The sequence below is a fragment of the Zosterops lateralis genome (genome assembly GCF_965231275.1).
Source record: "Zosterops lateralis genome assembly, chromosome: 13".
Lineage (NCBI taxonomy): Eukaryota > Metazoa > Chordata > Aves > Passeriformes > Zosteropidae > Zosterops > Zosterops lateralis.
Window position 1 is genome coordinate 8009365 of NC_139773.1, and position 19759 is coordinate 8029123.

At 34.7% G+C, this 19759-nt stretch overlaps 1 protein-coding gene across 5 annotated transcripts in view; it reads left to right on the forward strand.

Annotated features, from left to right (window-relative positions):
• The window catches only part of WDR72 (WD repeat domain 72), a 103464-nt gene that overhangs the window by 25628 nt on the left and 58077 nt on the right, over window positions 1-19759 (forward strand). For all 5 annotated transcript variants that reach the window (XM_083870942.1, XM_083870944.1, XM_083870943.1 and 2 more), the window contains one exon: window positions 8495-8691. In XM_083870942.1, coding sequence (XP_083727068.1) covers window positions 8495-8691 — 197 coding nt within the window. The remainder of the gene's footprint in view (window positions 1-8494; window positions 8692-19759) is intronic.

Below are 19759 nucleotides of genomic sequence, written 5' to 3' on the forward strand. Positions count from 1 at the left end.
TGCCACCATCACCACCTCTCTAAGAGTAGCTGGTACACAGGAAAAGATGCTGTTATTCACTATACGGTAGCAATTAACAAATCTTTGTTGTTGTTGTTGTTCCTGTTATGGATTGCTGACTAAAAGGTGCCATCTAGGGTCAATACCTGTGAAAGCCTGGTAGGATATACTGTAGTTGCTTTAATGTTGAATTACATCTGTATTGCAGCAGAACACAAGGGGTCATGGCATTGATCCTTGAAATTGGCCTGACCTAGATCAAGAGCTATGTAGATACTTCAGTGGCACTCAGGCAGGCAAAGCATTGTTCAGATGTGTGACAGAGATGTACACAGCATCACTGAGGCACCTTTGCAGGAACACAGCACTTTTCCTTAGGATTTCATCTGTTGGCAAATGAATGGGCAACCACTTGCCTACACAGTTACCTCTGAATGTGTTTCCTCACTAAGTTAAATAGGATAGAATATGAGTGGTAGCCTTGTGCTTGAATTCTGTTGTGGAAAGGGACATAAGATGGCTTTTATTGCTTCTATGGTCAAAAAGTGTTTATATTTCTTCTGGCTAAGTCTGCAGTTAACTTCATGATTTGGGCTTTGCCTCTAAGCTGCAGTCAGTGGAGTATTGTCAGACTCATATATCACTGTTTGCAGTGATATATGCAAACCCCAAATCTGAACAGTGTTTCCGTGCAAAAGGTAATGGATGCCTGGGAAAACAGCCAGTCTGATAATAATTTTAGGCTGTGGATTAAGAAATTTCTATGAATATTTCAGTATTTACACTCTTGTGGAGTCAGCAATAATTCTGTTGAATTTGACAGGTGACTTCAGAAAAGTTTAGAGACCTAGTACCACTTTGATTCTAGAATGGTTCTTCTATCTGACAATTAGGAGGGTGACCCTTCTAAAGCATGTGGAAGATTTCATTGTGCATAACAGTTCATTGTCATTCAGTTTCCTGTGGAGGAGGTTGACACACTTGTACAGAAAGTATTTCAAAGGACCTAAAAAATTTGTGTCTCAACAGCCTTTCATAATCATCACTTTTATGGGGCAGAAGAAACTGTGTCCTAGGTTAAACTCTAAAGCAGTGCTACTTTGTGTACAAAGTTGCACTCTTGTTGTACTTTCTTTTCATGAGATTTACAAAGATAACCTTATTTTACCTGATCACTGGGGAGTTTTCTGAGTACAACAGTCTGCATATATTCTAAATAAATAGGATTTCAGCATAGTTTAGGCTGAAATGTTAAATACCAGGAGTATAGTTCAAGTGTAATTTAAATCTGTATCTCTTTCTCACTGACTCAAAAACAAGTCTAAAAAAGATGGGGTGGAAAAAAGGCAGTTATTTATCTTATTCTTGACCTGCTGTTACAGATCTAGAATAAGATAAATTTAATTATATTCTTTATTCCCTTTACAGAGCGAAGTAAAGACTTACAGAGCAAAGTAAAATTATTCTAAGTTTAAATTTTTATATTGCACCTACATGTGGGTAGTGATATAGAAAACAATACAGAGGCCATGAAATAATATCTGTGTAGTTTAATGTATTTTACCTAAATTTTAACATATGGATACGGCAACTTTCCATTTCAGTGGAATATCTTTCCATGACAATGAATATTGATCTAATCAGACATTTGGAATATTAATACAGTATGTTTACAGGATATGGTCCAAACTTGTGTGCTAGAAGACAAATATGAAAATCAATAACAAATTTTGTTCTAATTAAAGTGCAGAATATTTCTTCCAATAGCCACCACTTGAAATCCCCTTCAATAAGGAAATTAGCTGTTATATGTATTGCTTTTACATTTTCCTAACCAGTTGGTATCTTTGCTTTTTTAGAAAAGTAAATATCATTACAATAAGATACAGTAATAAAAGGATCAAAGGATTTTTGCTTGCTATGTACAGCAAATGGCAGTGTGTCTACTGAGCCAACTTTAGATCCAGTGTGTATTAAGAGTGAGGAATGAATGGGTGGACTTTAGCAATCTTCCTTGTTCAGAGATAATAATCTTCATTTATCAGCAATAAATTGTTTTTCAATTAGTACAAATTTAAAGTGAATTTATTCATTGAAGTTCATGATACTTGCAGAATTAATCATTTACTTATTTCCTTTTACTTTCTTTTGCCTTGCAAGCCTTGCTGTGTTTTATTGTTTTATTGTTAATGATATTTTTAGTTTGGGTTTAAAGATAGAGTAACATCACTTTAAATGTTGCATAAAACCTCTGCTGTTTCAGAAGCAAACCTGCCATGGAGAAAATGAAGTTACTCTGCAGATAGTGATCTTATGGATTAAACCTTTGATCATAATGATGGTCAAACATGCTGGAAGGTTTTCAAACATTGTTTGAAGATAATTTTATGTAGTTATATATGCTCCAATATTTTTATAATTGGTGCCAACAATAACGCTTCTAAACCTGTAGTAATCGGCCAGTATCACATGATTGTGAGGGGAGGGGTTTTGATTGGTTGGGTTTTTTTTTCCTAAATAGACCTTTATTTAATATGTCTGACAACTTTCTTCATCCCATACAGAAATTAGTGATGAAACTGTTTAGAAAGTTAAGGCTTAGATTTCATCAGGTGGCTGTGAGAAAATAAGTTGTATAGTTTTAATGAAATTTAGAACTCTATCAAAGTAAATTTAGTCATTACTTTACTAATATTTTTGCCTAGACAATTGTAGAAGGAAGAATAATTACGCTTTTGTGACTTTTTTGTCCTTGTGAAATTTAGAGATTTAGAGTATCTTTTAAAGTCTTTTTCATTTTCCCTGTCTCTCCATTGTTCTCTTTTTCTCTTCAGGTCATTGGTCAGAACTAGATCTGAGTGGGTGAATGTGGCCTAACTGATAAATCCTGTGGTTGTGTTTCATCTCCTGGAGGCCATGATGTAGGGTTAAAGTCATAGCAGTGACTACCTTCTTGTTTCTTTTTTAATGAATTTTGCATAGCCTAAAGATCTGCAAATCTCCAAATAAGATTTAAAAAGGAATATATATGCCTTGTGGAACTTAGAATTTGGGTTTGGGGCTTTTTTTTTTGTTTAATTTGTCAGTCTTAAGGTAAAACTTAACTAATGTTTTGCCTCTTTTTTTATTGCCTCTTATTTATGTGTAAGCCTTGGGTCAGTCTGCAGCTTGTACTTGAATATTTCATAGCTCTCTAAATTTGAGTCATCGTTCAGTAAATACTTATTGATGTAGAATAATAAAGGGTAGTGGAGCTTGGGAGAGTCTGTCTCAGGGAAAAAAAAGGCAGTGTCATCTTTTGGCCAGTTTGCAGAAGCTGAGGATACCTGACGCTTGTCAGTATACAAGAGTGTACCTTCGTGTGCCTACACACATGTACATTTATGTATACTTGGTGGAACATGTATGGAGTTTAGCTGTATGTATCTCTGATCTCCAGTTTATAATTGGTCTTCATTCTTAATAAATAAGATTTTATACATGTGTATATACATGTATATGTATAGGAGGTGTAATAGAAAACTGCTGTCTGTGATCCAGTGCAGTCAGAAGAGTGCCTGCCAGGAAGGGGAGTCATTCCAGACGCTAAAGGACAGATTCCCATTCCATCTTTTAGTTTGTGGTAAAGGAGTAGATGGAAACTACTTGCATTATCTTCCAAGTTCAGAGCTGGTAACTTCTTCCGTTCAGCCCAGCTTACCACATTTATTGTGTCTTAACAATTCATTCAAAGGATTATTGTTGTTCTTTACTGTTTGGATCAGTTTAGATGGAGTCAGGGAGAGAACAGGGGAGTGTCCTTTCTTTTGGGATCTTGTGCCCACATCAGAAATCCTGAGGTAAGGACTGGCTGCGTTGGAGAATTGCTCTTTTTACCTACATATATAAACCTCCATCATAACTTAGATTTCAGTGGTTTCCTTTGTGTTGTTCTTCATTGCATTTTTTCAGCTGAAGGATATTGACAGTAGTTTGCTAATGCTTTTCTGAAAGTGTGTATTCTGAAGAATGTCAATAACACACTGAGTTGGACATGACAGAAATCATCCAAATGCAAAAATAAGTAAGGAGGGTCTGCAAAGACACAGCCCAGGGCATCTCTGTTTTTAATATCTTCCTATAAGTAAAATACCTTTTAAAATATTATTAGATTATTTTAATAGGTTGGATTTTGTGTAATCAATCCCATTTCTATTTGCTAGATGGCATTTACTTTTGGATTGGTGTTGGTTGGAATATGTATTCTTAATGCAATGTTTGTTCCATCTGTTTTGGGCCAATTGATATTGGAGTGGTAGCACTAGCAATAAGGAGAAAATTTTCAAGCAACATGCTGGACAATTGTCTTGGAGCAAGATTGTAGAATTGTAAAATTCAAGTATTTTTGTAGCAAGGAACATAAAATTTCTGTATGCCTTATTCTACCATCATAGAAATGTGTTGAGAGGGTTTTTTTCAGGTGAAATAGGTATTTATGGAAAAGAAGATCTTAACAGAAAATAAACCAATTAATGTTACAGATAATACTTGTTCTGAAAGGTGAGTTTTCTGTTTTGACTACTGGTAAAGAAAAGGATTTGTTCTCAACCCCATGCTGTTTTTAAATAAAATCAATTCTGAAATAATTTCTCATTCACAGAGCACTGTTATGCTGTAAGAGTCATCTGAGTTACTAGGTCACAGCAGCACTGCAATATTGAGGATTTTCGATACTTTAGCTGTGACAGCAAACAGAAAGCACTGGAGCCTGATGATATGACAGGTCATGTGATGGCAGTGAATGCCTTGTCTTGAGGCAGGAAAATATGCGTGACCTCTCCAGTAAAAAGGCATCCTTCAGTATGCAGAACTCAGAGAACTGTGTGGACAGCACTAACACCAAGAGACACAATTTGTAGTACTTGGTCCACAGGAAGAATAAGATGTTGTAGCAGTCTCTAGCCAGTCGCATCTGGTGGTCCAGAGCTGCCCAGGAGAGTGAAATACTCCACTCTTGACTGTTCCTGAGACTTGGTTGCCATGGTCACAGCTTTAGAGAGATAAAGACTTTCTTTTCCTGTATTTTGTATGTATAGTAGGGGGTGATAGCAGTGGTGCTGCTGCTGTGTGGACACCCCTATCTCTTCCTGTTCATCCATTGTTATTTTATACTCCTCAGTCAAAATCCTTTGGACTTATTTGTGTTTAAATACAGGTTTGAGAGTGAATTTTATTTCTGTCCTCTTTCCTGTACTATCATGTACAAGCTTTGTCTTTTCTTACTCTTTATTTTTATTTTCCTTTAAAATCAGAGACAGCAAATTCCTAACAAATAACAATTTCTGAACAATAACTACCCTGCCCCAGTATTATTTGACTCTTTGCAGTGGTCAGAAAGTCTTTGTCATATATACAAGTTTCTGAATCCTTTCCCCTTCATCATCCCTGTCTGTTTTTCAGATGTATTCAGGCAGCACAGACTATAGGTCTCTTCCTTTATTTTGTTTCTGCCAACTATTTGCTCTGTAAATTAGTACTTTGGGCTCTTCAGTAGAGTAAGTTAAGCATATAATATAAATACTTTGTAATACTGTCACAATCACACATTTTCCTATGCACTTTGTGCCATTTTGTTGCAGCTCCAGCTGTACACACAAACCTGTAGATACAGATGTTCATACTAGGGAACAGGATTGGGTTCCTTCTGCTTGGTGCTACTTAAAAGGGATTTGAGTGATATATCAATGATTTAAAGATGTAACAGGAGTTTTTCAAATTGATTTTAGGGTGTCCTCTGTTCTGTTAGTAAGAAAATAAGCTGGTTGTCCAGGGCATTTGCTATTCAATGTTCTTCTCTATAAACATGCTTTAAAAATAAAAATTAAAAAAAAAAAACAACCAACCCAAACCAGTTGTAACTTCTCTATGTGAAAAACCAAGCCCTCTTTCTTGCTTAGTGTGAACCCAGAAGGGCTTTTTTGAGTTGATAAGATGTTAATTTTCTCTTCTCCAAATTACTCAGAAAATGGTATGCTTGCATTGGCATTGTCCTGATGCACTTAGAGAAGAGTTTGTTAGCAGCAGAAATGTTCAGTAACCCAACAACCAGTTGGTGGTTTCTCGCTTTGTGTCTGCTAAGTCTATAATATATAGAAGCATATCTGTCATCTGTTTAAAATAAGATATGAGTGCTAAATATATAAAACATGAATTTGCTTTCATGTACATTGAGAATACCTGTATATTCTGTTCAGGCCATTGCCCTCCAAGGTTAAATTCCGATGTTAAATACACGTTTTCTGTACTTTTTTTCCCCTTCTAGTCTGTTTCTTTTTCTGTCAACTAAAATTTTTATATTCAACCAGAAGTTGAAAAATTGGCTTTGAAGCTGTTGCCAGAGAAGAACTCTGATATATGGAAGATAACACAAGTCCTTAGTATGATAGCCTTAACTAAATTATATTCTATTGTATATCCACTGGATTATCCCACAGAATGGTCTGACTCTGAGGGATGGATGCTGCCGAGGCACTCACATGCAACTGGAGCTATCGGGGCATGTTTGGAAGTTCTGTCTAATACTGTGCATAATCAGGTCTTTGAATTTAGTAACATGCCCCCAAAAGTCTTGGATTTATTTAAAACTCGTTGTAATTTCTCTTAAAAGGAACCTAATACCTCGTAATTTCAGAGGGATATTAGGATAGTCTTGAGGACTCAGTGAATTTCACAGAAAAAAGTGTTAGAGGAAGCAATGCTGGATATATGTATGTGTATACATTCATAAAAATATTCACTGTGTAGTGGACTTGGCCACAGAAGGTGATAGAGAAAGCTTTGGCCCCTCCACTTAAAAGTAGGAGAACAATGATTTCTTTGAATTTTTTTCATATTTTGCTCTGAATAATCCACATAGTTCTGTGGCACGTTTATAGCTTGAAAGACTACTTTACATATACAGAGGAGCCAAAATAATATTAGCTGAGTTGACTATATTATTTCCAAGCTTCTTCACTTTGCAAATGCTGTAGTACTCTTAAAAATGTTTGCTCGTGTCCAGCATGAACTATACAGCAGTCATTTATAAACATGTTTTTTGTGTTCCTGAAATACTGAAATGTGTCAGTGCTGGGACCTTTGTAGATGGTCTAACTATGGAGACCTTTTGGGCGACTTTCCTTTCAGTGACCATCCTGTTCTGTAATGGTCGCTGGCACTGGCTGCAAGTCCTGGGAAGGAATTAAGAAAATGGCACATTAAACAATTGGGGCTGATTGATGCTTCTTTCAGTGTAATATTACAGTAATCTGTGATGTTCAACTGATTTTTATAGGGGACAAAGAATCAGGTGCCCTGTTTTCTTCTGCTCTGAATTTAAAGACTTTGTCATATGAGCAGTAGAAGTGATACGGCAGTGAACAGAAATGGATGAGTTTCAAAGAAATAATTTCAGATAAAGAGATTTTATACACACATATACACACAAACACTTATTGTATGAGATCCCTCAATCCCAGTCCAATATTTTTAGCAGGTGTTACTGATAGAACTTCAGTGTTACACATTTTTTTTCTTGTAGCAGTGAAAGGGAAAATTCATGTTTTATTACTTGAGGGGAGAAAGAATTCAAACTTAAGGGAAAAACATTTCATGTTATAGCTGATATTTAATACTTGAAAAACCCTTCAGATGTATTTTATCCCTGATATTTATAGGAAACATGCTATTTCATCAATTTCTTTTAATTCCTGTAGGAAATGATGTAGTATATAATAGTAACTCATTTCAAATACATTTAAGCTCAGGTTTTATATCTTTAATGTTAGTTATAATTAAAATAGTATTACCAAAATTATTACTAGATGAAACTTTGACTAAAGTAATATAACTGGGTATAACATCTAGAGGATTTAGATTCTAGAGAGCCACACAAGCAATGAAATAGTCTGAAATATCGCATTCATATCCCTGATGACTAAGCTACATATATATTCATGTATAAACCTTCTTTATATCTGTCAGTTTTTAGGAATGGAATAAAAAAATTGAGCTTTCTCTTGCTATTTGTAATACAGAACACTAGAGGACAGCACTAAAATATTACATAAATGTGTTGTTGTTTACAGTGTTAATGATATAGATGCTCTGGGAGGGCTTTGTGAGGAGAAAACAAATTACTGTTTTGAACAGTTACGGCCAGTGATATTTTTGTGAACATCCTTGGCCCTCTTTGGAAAACTGCATTTCACTACATGCGAGTAAAATACCAAGCTGTTTCTGGACTGAAACAAGGTTATTTGCTGCAGTGATTTCTTTAGAGATTAAGCTTAATTTTTAATAGCAATAGTGTAGAATAACGTTTTAATTTTAAAAAAGGAGTTATTTGCCTAATCTGTAAATATTTTGTAATTTATTTGCTTGCATGTAGTGTACTATATTAATACTATGATACTTACATAGAGATGTGATAGTGTAGCTCATTGAAAAAGTTACAACTTCTGTTGTGTTTCTCTAGGCACACTGGAACGACATGAAACTGGTGAAACAGCAAGAGCAATTCTTAGTGCCATTGAAGATTCAGAACACTTAGTGACAGGTGCTCTACTTCCTCAGGAGTCAAAACGAAACAGGAGTTCTGGATACAAACACTCCAGCTCATATAAGCATGGCACGGGCCCTTACCTTGCTCATACAGAGAAATCTCCAGATAAGGTAAGAGTCAAGAGTAGAGCATTTCTCCAGTGCAATTAGTTGTGGTTCCAATTCCTTACCCTTTCACCTGCTGATATGTAAGTGGGATGGTGGCTTGGTTTTAAGCTTATAAAGGCTTCTTTTGGGTGGCTCAGTTCTTATGCCTTCAACCCCCTTTCATAGACAAATGAGGAAAATTGGCAGAGGGTCTTATGCAGGTCATTAGTAGATAATCTCAAAAGGATTTTCTCAGACCTTATTACCTGTAGTTAGATCCTATTTCCTCATGCCTCTAGCTTGTGACTGCACCTGTCAGTGGTACCCTGAGAACAGTGGAATACACCTTACACTTGTTCAAATGTGTATGCCTTAAGAACAAGCACATTGTGATGCTATTGTTCTTCCTCTTATTGCTTTTCTAATGAGACCACAGATTCCTCTTGTCATTCAGAGAGAGTTTTTTATTGGGTGTGTGCTTTCTGTTAGCATCATTACAGAATAGACTGCAAGTGCCTTATGTTTTTAATATAGTGATTAAATTTGGCATCGTATTGGTTAAGAAGACGGTAATACTCTTGTATATGCAAATGCTGCAAATAGGTATGACCATCTTCAGGAAAGATTTGGCCAGGGAGAGATTCGTATTTAGCTTTATCTAGAAATACTTTTCTACCAAAATCATTAAACCAACTAATTGTTACTGATGGAGAAGATGTGCTCTTGGTTTTGACTAAATAATAGAAGGAAATAATATGCTTTAAGTAGTGTTAATGTGCTGTTAAAACTGAGAAAATGAGTACAGAGATCAAATAATGAGAAGTAAGATTGAAAATGCAATAGTCACTCTATTTTCTTGTGGCCTAAGTATCTATGCTTTTATCAGTTTTTTGTAGATATTTAAAAATTAATATAGTAAATATTTTCAAATAAAACCATTTTTGAAACTGATTATTATAACTATCTCTAATTTAATACAATCTCAAATTTTATGAGATGGATATTGCCTTTTTCGTATAGGAAAAAATGGTACAAACCTATTTTCTTAAACCCTATGTATGCATCAGGAGGTAATATAGTCACTGAACTCTTGATAAGAGTGTATCTTAAGAATAGGGCTCTCATGCTGTTTGCTCTTGCTTACACTTTTTAATGAATGAGTTTGGGAATTCTGTTCTCTGCAATAAAAAGGGGAAGTCATGTCTGCTATTCCTCAACCCTCAGTGTACATAGAAGATGTTTTACCACAAGTGTTGAGAATGAAAAATCCTTTCCCTCAATCACACATAGAAACAGCCTTCAGAATGGTCTCTGGTCTTTATTCTGGCATTATTAATTATAGGAAATGAAGTAGCAGATATTTCACAACTGATAAAATACAGCTTGATCCAAGTTCTCTTGAATTTTATTGTCTTTTCTTCATTGTATCTTCAAATTTACATATAACATTGAGTTTCTAATGATTGTAGTTTAACTCTTAATATTTTTCTTTGACCTTTTACTAACCTTAGTCTGATTTCTAAAGTTCTTTTTGATCCCATTTTCTGAAAAGTCTTATTAGCGTGTAATCCTGCTGAGCATGTTGTGGGGCAGATGGTGCACTAGTTGGCCATTGACACAGAATCTGATCTCCCTGTTAGTTTGTTAAAAGGAATAGTTTCTTCTTGCCTTCTTAAATAGGAACAAAAGAAAAAAAGTTTTGGTAGTTGTTTGGTAAGTAGTTTTAGGTATGTCTATTAAATTGAAAATTGCATGGATTTAAGAGGGTGGGAGGAAAAGAAATGTGTTGGTTATGAAATACAGGAAAAGAGTTTTTTGTAAACTTTAAAATGTGGAATTTAACATGCTTTGGGAATTAGCACAATCTTAAATTGGGAGAAATATCACAACAGGAAACTGTGGAAATGTAATAATTTGTAGTGCTTTTTTTGATCTGATACGCATCTTGTCTGCTCTGATTTCTCAAAATAATATCCTATTTTCATGTTTAAATATTGTCCATTAATTATCTTGTCCAAATGCAAACTTAAGAGTACTATTGATGTCTCTTAGACTTTTTCTGTCAAAATCGTTATTTTAGTTTCATGTTCTTTTTCTTCACTACAGACCTGTTAGGTTTGTCTAAATTCATAATAAATTAAGTTCTGTGCTTGGGAAAGCACTTTTCATTTATCAGACATGTGTCATCCAGAGCTTCTTCCCAATTGCATCTGCATTGGAGAGGGTTCTGTAGATCACTGTGGGAGATGCTGGAGCCTAAATGTATTTAGTGTATCTGAACCTGGAGAAAACATAACAATGGGAGTCCCCTTAATGCTATTGCAGAAGCACAGTGCTGGCTGCACAAAAGGACTGTGAAACTCTGCAGCTTTTTTAGCACTGTTCTGTTATTGCTGAATTGAAGGCTTCTTATGAAGTCTGCTGTTTTTCTTAAGTTTTGTGAAAAAATTTTGTTTAGGTCTTTCAAAAAGTGTTCTAATGACTCTTTTGCTTCACTGTATTTTAGCATCTTGAAATGTTCTGAAAATTCAGATCCCATGTAATTAGTGAGAGGACTGTGGTCATCAGACTTCAACATTCCATGCCCTATTAATTAAATATATAATTACTACACACTTAAAACTATCACAAAACTTTCAGATTATCAGAGGGTTTTAATATGGAGTGAGTGTTTCATTATCAGTTTCCTTCTTTGGCAAATTGTGGATTAGAACTTTAACAACATACTAAATTGTTAATAACTTTTCTATCAAAAAACCCCATCATCAATTTTAGCATATATTAAAGAACTCAATTTCAAAAGATTTATGTGACAGGAAAAATGAGTGGGTAGCTATTCTGTCCTCTTGATATTTTAATTGAGTGATCCTTTTGTACAATGAATGATCCACATGATGATTGCAAGTAAAACTCAGAATTTATTCTTGCCACTATTATATTGTTTTACCATTCATATTTTATTTAAGATGAAAGAACGTTTTCAAAATAATGGTCTCTCTTTCTTCCATCTTAAAAAAGAAAAATGTCCTCACATAGTAGTCCAGCTTCAAAGGCTTTCTTTCAAAACTTTTGCCATCATGTAAATCACAGATACAAAAGCAGAATGTTTTGATTTCATGGTGTTTTGACCATTTTAATTCTTTTATTGTGCTGCACGTGCCAGTGGGAGTACCAATAACAGATGACTGTGACAAATGTAGTTAACACAAGATCCATATTAATGTTGTCAAATTCCCTTGATATATTTAAACAGATTTTAATTATTTTTAATGTCATAAGACCCAAAATATGTCGCTTAATAGTTCTTCAAAAAAGCTTTACTTAATATGTGAATGTAAAACCTCTCATAAAAATGAAACTTTTATATTGGCCTTAGTCATTGACATAGGGTATTCATCAAGTCAGCAATTTGTGTGGCAAAGTGCCATTTGAATAGTGTATTGTTAGAATACTTATGGTCCACTTGACAAGGGCTCTTGCTGTAAATAGTGCAATTTGACTCCAGCTGTTAAAGAGTGGCTTTGACAGCAGCCAAATAGAATGGAGATGCTTTACTGCACCGCAGAAAAATCAATATTGGGTTCTTGTTCATAGTAACCTGGTTTTTTTTTGGTTTTTTTTTTTTTTGCAGATTTATACAAGACTATCTAGAGTTCATTTGTGAAAGTTTAAATATTATTTTGAAAGTGAGGCTGTTTTATTTTCAGATTAATGTTGGTGGTGAATGATGCTTGTGTTTAGTAAAAAAGAGAAGACAGTGCTTTGTGGATATACATAAACAATGTGATGATGCAGCATTATTGTAACTCTGTTTATAGGGATGGATGTTAGGATGTGGGTGCATAAGTTGTGTAACTAATGACAAAAAATGTTATTTCCTTCCTCTTTGTGTTTTTATTTTTCTTTTTGTAGTGCCACTGTAGTACCCCTGTCAATTTTCTAAGTATGGGGTTTTTTAAAAGCAGGTTTCTTTGTTGTTCTCCCAGTAACAACCCCCACAGATGTTGACAATCTGTAGTGCCATTGTAGATTTTCCTGAAGCATGGTCTTGCTAGTGCTGAACAGTTTTCCAGCAGTATTCAGTGACACAAGGTTGCTATGATACCTGGCCAGTAGCAATAGGTATTGAATCACTGGTCTTAATTACAATAGAATACACACTAGACTGTGCTCATGGTGTTTGTATGGAACCTGCTCTCATTATACCTTCAAGTCATAGTTCTGTTTGAAAATTGGAGCTCTGTGAAAAACTGATTTAAAAAAAATTGAAATGCTTCAGTGCGTCATATGAAGATTTCATTGATGCACATAAAAAGCTGGATGTGTCTGGGAATTGTTTTCCTGATGTTCCAGAAACCCTTTGTGTTGGAAAGTTTCCTACCTTTTCGGCTTCAATATTTTGGATATAAACCTGTGTTTGTCATGCACTAATATTTCCAGTGATTTCGGTAAAGTAATTAGGATGGTCTGGGTAAAAACATTTGAGGGAAAAGCAGATTATAAAATCTGTGCAGTAATTACTGAAGCTCGAACTCTTAAATTATACTACTGAAAGTCTAGATCAGAAAAGGGATTTTTTCCCCTGTATATAAGACAAGGCAAAGATGGGGAAGAGAAACACATTTGTTTATCTGTCGACTTTTAAAAGTATATGTATTTTTTTGATATATTAACTCAGCAATTTCTTAAAATATGTTGTAATAAGAGTCCTTTAGAACTTGATATTCACTTATGTAATAGTATATATATTTCTGCTCTGAACAAAAGTATGTAAAGGCAACAATTTCCAGAAGTATCTACTTTGTTGCTGCACGAAATAAGTAAGAGGAAAACGAAGACTGAGGCAAATGAGGACAATAGCAGCTATTTGTTTTAGTATAGCAAGGGAAGCAATTTGAAAATAAAATTGTTATTGGAAGCATAGAAAATCACTGCTAGTTAAATCTTACTGATGGAAAATTTGATAGAAAAATGGAAATAAGATACAAGCACAAATACAGAATGATACTTAGCAAATAGGAAATCCGGAGTGATACCATAAACAATGGTGTCACAGACATGGATTCCTTTAATTTCTTTCCTTTTATAATGTTTAGAGCATTATTATGGGGAATTACAGGTCTTGATGGTTTATGTGAAGTGGATCATTATGGACAAAGCAAAATAGAAAGTAGCAGAATATTCTCCTTAAAGTTGGTAACACCACATTGCTGCTGCAAGGGTATTTATTTTCTTTTTTTTTTCTGGAACTAGTCTTCAGTAGCTATATTTAGTAGTTTATTAAGTAAGCATAATAGGAAAATGAGTGAAGAGAAAAGGACTCAATACGTACAGATTTTTTTTTTCTCTGTAATTCAGTTGCAAAAAGTTTTAGTATTACATTTCCTGTGAAATTTTACAAGTATTTATCAAGGGACCAAGGTAGCCACATAACTACAGTGAAGTAATAACTTGGGAGTTGTGAGATTAAATTGGGAGCAGTTAAAAAGAACCATGATCCTGAGGGATATTGATAGCTTTGACCACATGCCATCTCTGATGGAAGTTACTGTAGTTTTTGAATTGGCTTACCAAGTCAAGAATTTGTTGATTTGTGTTCTGTCCATTTATTGTTTCAAACCAAAATGAAACCAAACCATTTATTGCTTCAAAGCAAAATGAAAGTGTGATATTGTAGCACATTTTAATCTTACACATGTGGCTAACAATTAACACAGGATGACAGAAATCTGATAATAAGTCTTAACTTCTTATTTCCATGTTTCTGACACTGATTCTTTTCTGCTCTGTGACTATACTGAAGGTGACTGACTTAAAACTTCTTTCCTTTCCTAGACAACTAATTGGACTGTATGATAAAGCTAAAGGGGTTGCTGTAGTATCCTACTAGATATAAATCTGAGGTCAATATCAACAGTCCTTGTGAAGTATTTCATGTTGAAGGATGATTTATTGAAGCTAACCTAGCTATTTTTGTCTTTGTCTTTTCTCATACCTCTGCTGCCATGCTGCAATTCCCTTCTGTCTCCTGGAATTTTTAGGAAAGTTTGCGTTTTGTTTTTTTAGGGATATACACATGTAATTAAAAATGTGCAGTTTGTATCTTATGGAAGTGGTGTTTATGATAGCATATTTGGCACTTAGGACTGTTTCTTTTAGGTCTGGGTGTACAGCTGGGCACAGTTTGAATTGTTCTGTCTTGGATTTTATCTTTACTATTCTTGTTGTCTAGAAGGTGTGACTTGTTCTGTAGATCAGCCTAATTGATTTTCTTTCTAAGTGCTCTGCCTAATTCTAAAATAAATCACATGATCTTCGTTATAACCTTTATATTTTCATGTTGTTCAATGGTGTTCTTTAAATTCTTCACAATTCATGATAGTGATATGGTGGAATCTTTACAGTTCTGATAATCATCTTTTCTATTCTAAACATTAATTCCCTGGCCTCTTATAGTTTAATTAGTTTAGTGAAGAAAAATATTAAGAAGAATTCAGAGTGAATTCAGTGTGAGAGTTTTTTGTAGGTTTCCACCTCACATATCTATAATAAAAAAACATAGTGACTTTTTCAGAAGCGCATCATCATCATCTTGTATGCAACTTTAGAAATAGGACTTGCCGCAAACAAACCTTATGCTGCGAAAGAAAGACTTGTTATCTGATAGCTTCCTTCTGATAGCTAACTGAAACTCTTGTCTTGGTTATATAGCAGAAATAAGATCCTTGATTAACCTATGGTTTGATTCCAAACAAAGCAACAACAGTGGTTATATGTCCATTCTCTTGCTGGTTTGTGGGTGTTTTTTTTTTTTTTTTTTTTTTTTTTTTTTTTTTTTTTTTTTTTTTTTTTTTTTTGTTTTTTGTTTTTTTTTTTTGTTTTTTTGTTTTTTTGTTTGTTTTTTTTTTTGTTTTTTTTTTTGTTTTTTTTTTTTTTGTATATTTATACTCAAACATTAATTTGTTCTGGTTTGGTTCTTGCAATACTTATGGAAAAGGATGAATCATCCAAGCAGACACCTGAGAATGTTTGTTTCTAAATCCTGTCCTTTTGGAAGCCTGTGCAGTAAGACAGAAGAGTAAGACAGTGAGGAAAGAACAGTACGAGATCTATGCATACAGAAACTTAACTGCTCTCCTCATCTCCTTATACATCCTGCAATGCTATAGGATCTGAAGAAAGTCCAGCTTGCATTTTCTTAAAATCTCAAGTGGCACTTTCTAGAATGCACGGGGGGTTGTTTTGTTTTGGTGGTTGTGGTTTTTTTTTTTTTTTTTTTTTTTTTTGTTTTGTTTTGTTTTGTTTTGTTTTTGTTTGCTTTTGTTTTTTGGGGTTTTTTTTTGCTTTTGGGGGGGTTGGTTTTTTTTTGTTGTTATTGTTCTTTAGTAGAAAGTACTTGCTTATGAATTGATCTAGAACTTTTATGTAGATAAATTTTCTGGATGGGACTCTTATAATTCAAGATGGGAAATGGACTCAGAACAGCCCAGGGAAAATATGTTGTTTCAGTTGGAGTCAGCACTCAGACATGTATTGCTAACTTAATTTTTATATACATCACTCCTTCTTAGGACAAAGCAATATTCTCAAGCTCCTGCAAAGGTCCTGTTGGCAGTATCTTGATGTTCAGCATTATATCTTACAGATATTTGGATGTTCATTCATCCAGTAAATCGTTCAATATGATAATTCCTAAATCCTGAGCCAGCAGTCTGTGGCTTTGGACTGCTGTAGTATTTCTTGTCCAGTTGATGATCAAGAAAACTTTGGAGATGTTCCATATTTTTTTCTAAAGTGCTGAGTGAGGATGAAAAATTTTTCATTACCACCCAGCAGTGAGCTGTAAATATTTCTAAAGATAGAGTTGGGAAATTTATTTTTACATTCAAAATAACTTAATATGTTATGATGCAGGCAGAGTATTTGAATGTTGAGTGCATAAATAATACTTAATTTTAAACACTATCATATTCCTTCTTTCTATCTAAACTTTTCACAGCTAAGACTGTCCATGTCAGAAATGGATATAGGAGATGAGTGGATTTACAGTTCACTTTTATGTTCTTTCTAATAAAATAATTAGACAAGATTTTGTCAGATGTATTTAGAATTGCCTTTCTGATGGTGTGCCCAGACAGGCAGTGATATGAATTCTAGAGCAAACCAAAAGTTGTCAGTAAAAAAGTCTATGCATTTCCTGAAATATTTTTTTGAAAAATAAAGTGTAGGCTTGTTTCCTAGTTTTGAGAACTTGTGAAGGATATTCAGGATATTAGTTTTACTTGCCTATTATTCTTTGATATCTTTTAAAGATTTGTCTCCAGAATCACTTTTATATGTACACTTTAATTAAATCCAATAGTAAACTCTAAGCTGAGTGTTACGGAGAGAGAGTGTTAACTTGAAAACAAAATGTGTGAAACATTAAATTTTCATGCTAGACCTCTACATTGAGCAATAGAATAGATGTGTGAGCAATTCTTCCTGAACAATTGAAATTTTTGTGCCCAGTAGATCCATCTGGACTACAATCTGCCTGACAGTGGCCTTCCATACATGATAAAGAGAGGGTTTATTCAGTTGCTTAGACTATTCATCACACAGCTTGAGCCTGAAGACTCCTTGGCTTAATTACTTACATTGTGCCACAGATGCATCAGCAGTGATGCTACAGTTACTGTTCAAAGTGCTGTGAGGATAGTAAAGCCTTCCACTGGGATTTAACAAAAGAAAAAAGAAAGATTACAGTGTTGGAAGGAAAGAGGGTGACTTTACTTATGTTGCAATTAAGTTGATAGATAAACACTGGTGCAAACTCAAAAAATACTGTAGCCTTTTCTTCATGGGAGGTGGATTCTTAGGAGGATCTGGGCATCCTCAGTAGTATAACCAGAGTTGTAATAAATACCATAATAAAAGTAATGCAGGGCAAGTTCAAAGCAGTTTATTTTTACCAGTTCATATGGGAAAATTCATCATGAATTGACACGTTTGTTTGGGATGCATTGTCCAAAAGATGAAGCCTCAGGTCAAGCATAAATTGCATGTGAAAGCAAACTGGGGCACTACTACTGACTCCAGGCTTTTTCCTTATAAAGTACAGATAGTCTTTTATATGTGAGCACTGAGCTATAAAAGGGGTAAATGAATAAGAAAAAAGTTCTGAATGCCCCCATCAAAGGATTTTCTGTCCTATGACTAGGTGAAGTGTCCGAAGGTAAGGAATATGAACAACCTTGGGATAGTGATACCAAAACTGTGTGATGCTCACCCCATGCATGAGGCTAGCATTGCTTTCTGGCAGGTAGGCCTGGTCTCTTTGTGCCCTTTGGGAGACCATGGATACTCTTAGTGACAGAAACTCTTCACATGCTCCTTAAATTTGAAGCCTGGGAGGTGGGCAGGGTTAGACAGGGATGTGGTAGGTGGACTGCTGATAGGAGCTAATATTGGATTAGGAAGTGCATATGGTTTTTATGTGGGGATAAAAGTGTAGCCAATAATTTGCATCCTTTCTTCCTCAGCAGATTCTTTTAGAGTTGGTGTATGGTGTATATTTAAGTGCTATTTCAATTATATAGCTGATGCTTGTAACTATTTTTAAATAAATGCATCTTTGCACTTATCCCAGATTGCTCATCCTTTCAGCAGAACAAGAAAATAAGACAGTTGCGTATTTGCAAAAAGGTTATAGCTAAAGAAAGCAGGTTTGCTGACAGGATTTTCCTGAAATAAGACACCATTCAATGATTAGATTATTAAGTTTCAAACACCTAAATAGGATTTAAAGACCATATTTCTATCTAATTATTAATAGTTCTTCAAGCAAGACTGAGAATTTGGAGTTTCTTTTAGGGATGACTTGGACCCCCTTTCAAATTTCTATGTTTCAGATTTCTCTATCTTGCATTTCTTAAAGCCCTTGCTTTTTAAACTATTGTATCAAAATTCTAGTCATAAAATACATGAGTGGTCTGTTCTTTCTAACTGTCTTAGTACTCTTCCACTGAATGATGTTTGATCATATGCTGTATGCTGTGCTGTCATAGGAAAAGGTTATACTAGCTTTTCTTTTTGCTTGTCATTTAATGATCAAAGTAAATTAGGCTTCCTAAATTTGGAAGTGACTTAATGCTAAGTAGATGTAATTTACATCAAGTTTTTGATTTTATATGTAGAAGACACATCCAAAAAATAAAATTTCTTAGTAGATAAAGAGGTGTTTTGTTTAAGGTTTAAGATGTGCTGTTTGGAATCTGAGGTTTTTGTGGAACTTGCTAACTGTATTTTATGCTCATAAAATGGTTTGAAGCCCCAAACACAATTTCATTTATCTTTATATTCTAAGCTTTATAGAGTCTGCAAAAGTGTCCATCTGTTCAGTCGAGATTGCTTCAAATAGTGAGTGGTCAGAGAGACGTAGCTGATAAAGGTCAAAGGAGCCTCTTGACCCCGTGATTCTTGCCAAAGCAATTGGAGCGTAGGGACTGATGTACAGTTAGATACAGCTTGCTAACGTGAGCTCCACTTTAATTGGTAATGATAGCAAGAATACATAGTAAAGTCATTGCTGAAAGAAAACAAAAAGTATCCAATATAGTAATTTATTACCAGTCAGTGGGTTTCACGCACGGGGTTGTTTTACCCCTGCAGTGGTCAGAGAAAGCAAAAAGGTACTCTAACACTTAACTGAAAATGGATGCCCTGCTGCTATCAGAGATGCATGGTGGTCAAACGATTGCCTGTGCCATTAGCTTGGTAATGTTTTCTCTATTGTAAACTCAGCTCCCCATGTTCTTCCTGTGCATCAGCTGCAGATTGAAGGCTTTCTCGTTTGTCTTCTATTTGTGCTGCCAATCATCAAGCTGCTGTTCACCAAGCACATTTCAAGGAGGCAATTTTTTTTTTACTCCTATCGACTACCATCTCTAGCAACTGAGGGCTCAGAGGATTTAGAAATAAATTTAATGCTTTAATTTACACTCTGCCAGCCATTTTTTGTATTGTTTATGTATTCATTTTCTGTGACAATTCAAGAGACAGTTACAAGTTTCCTATTTTGCAAAACTATGCATGAGATAGATTTATGTTT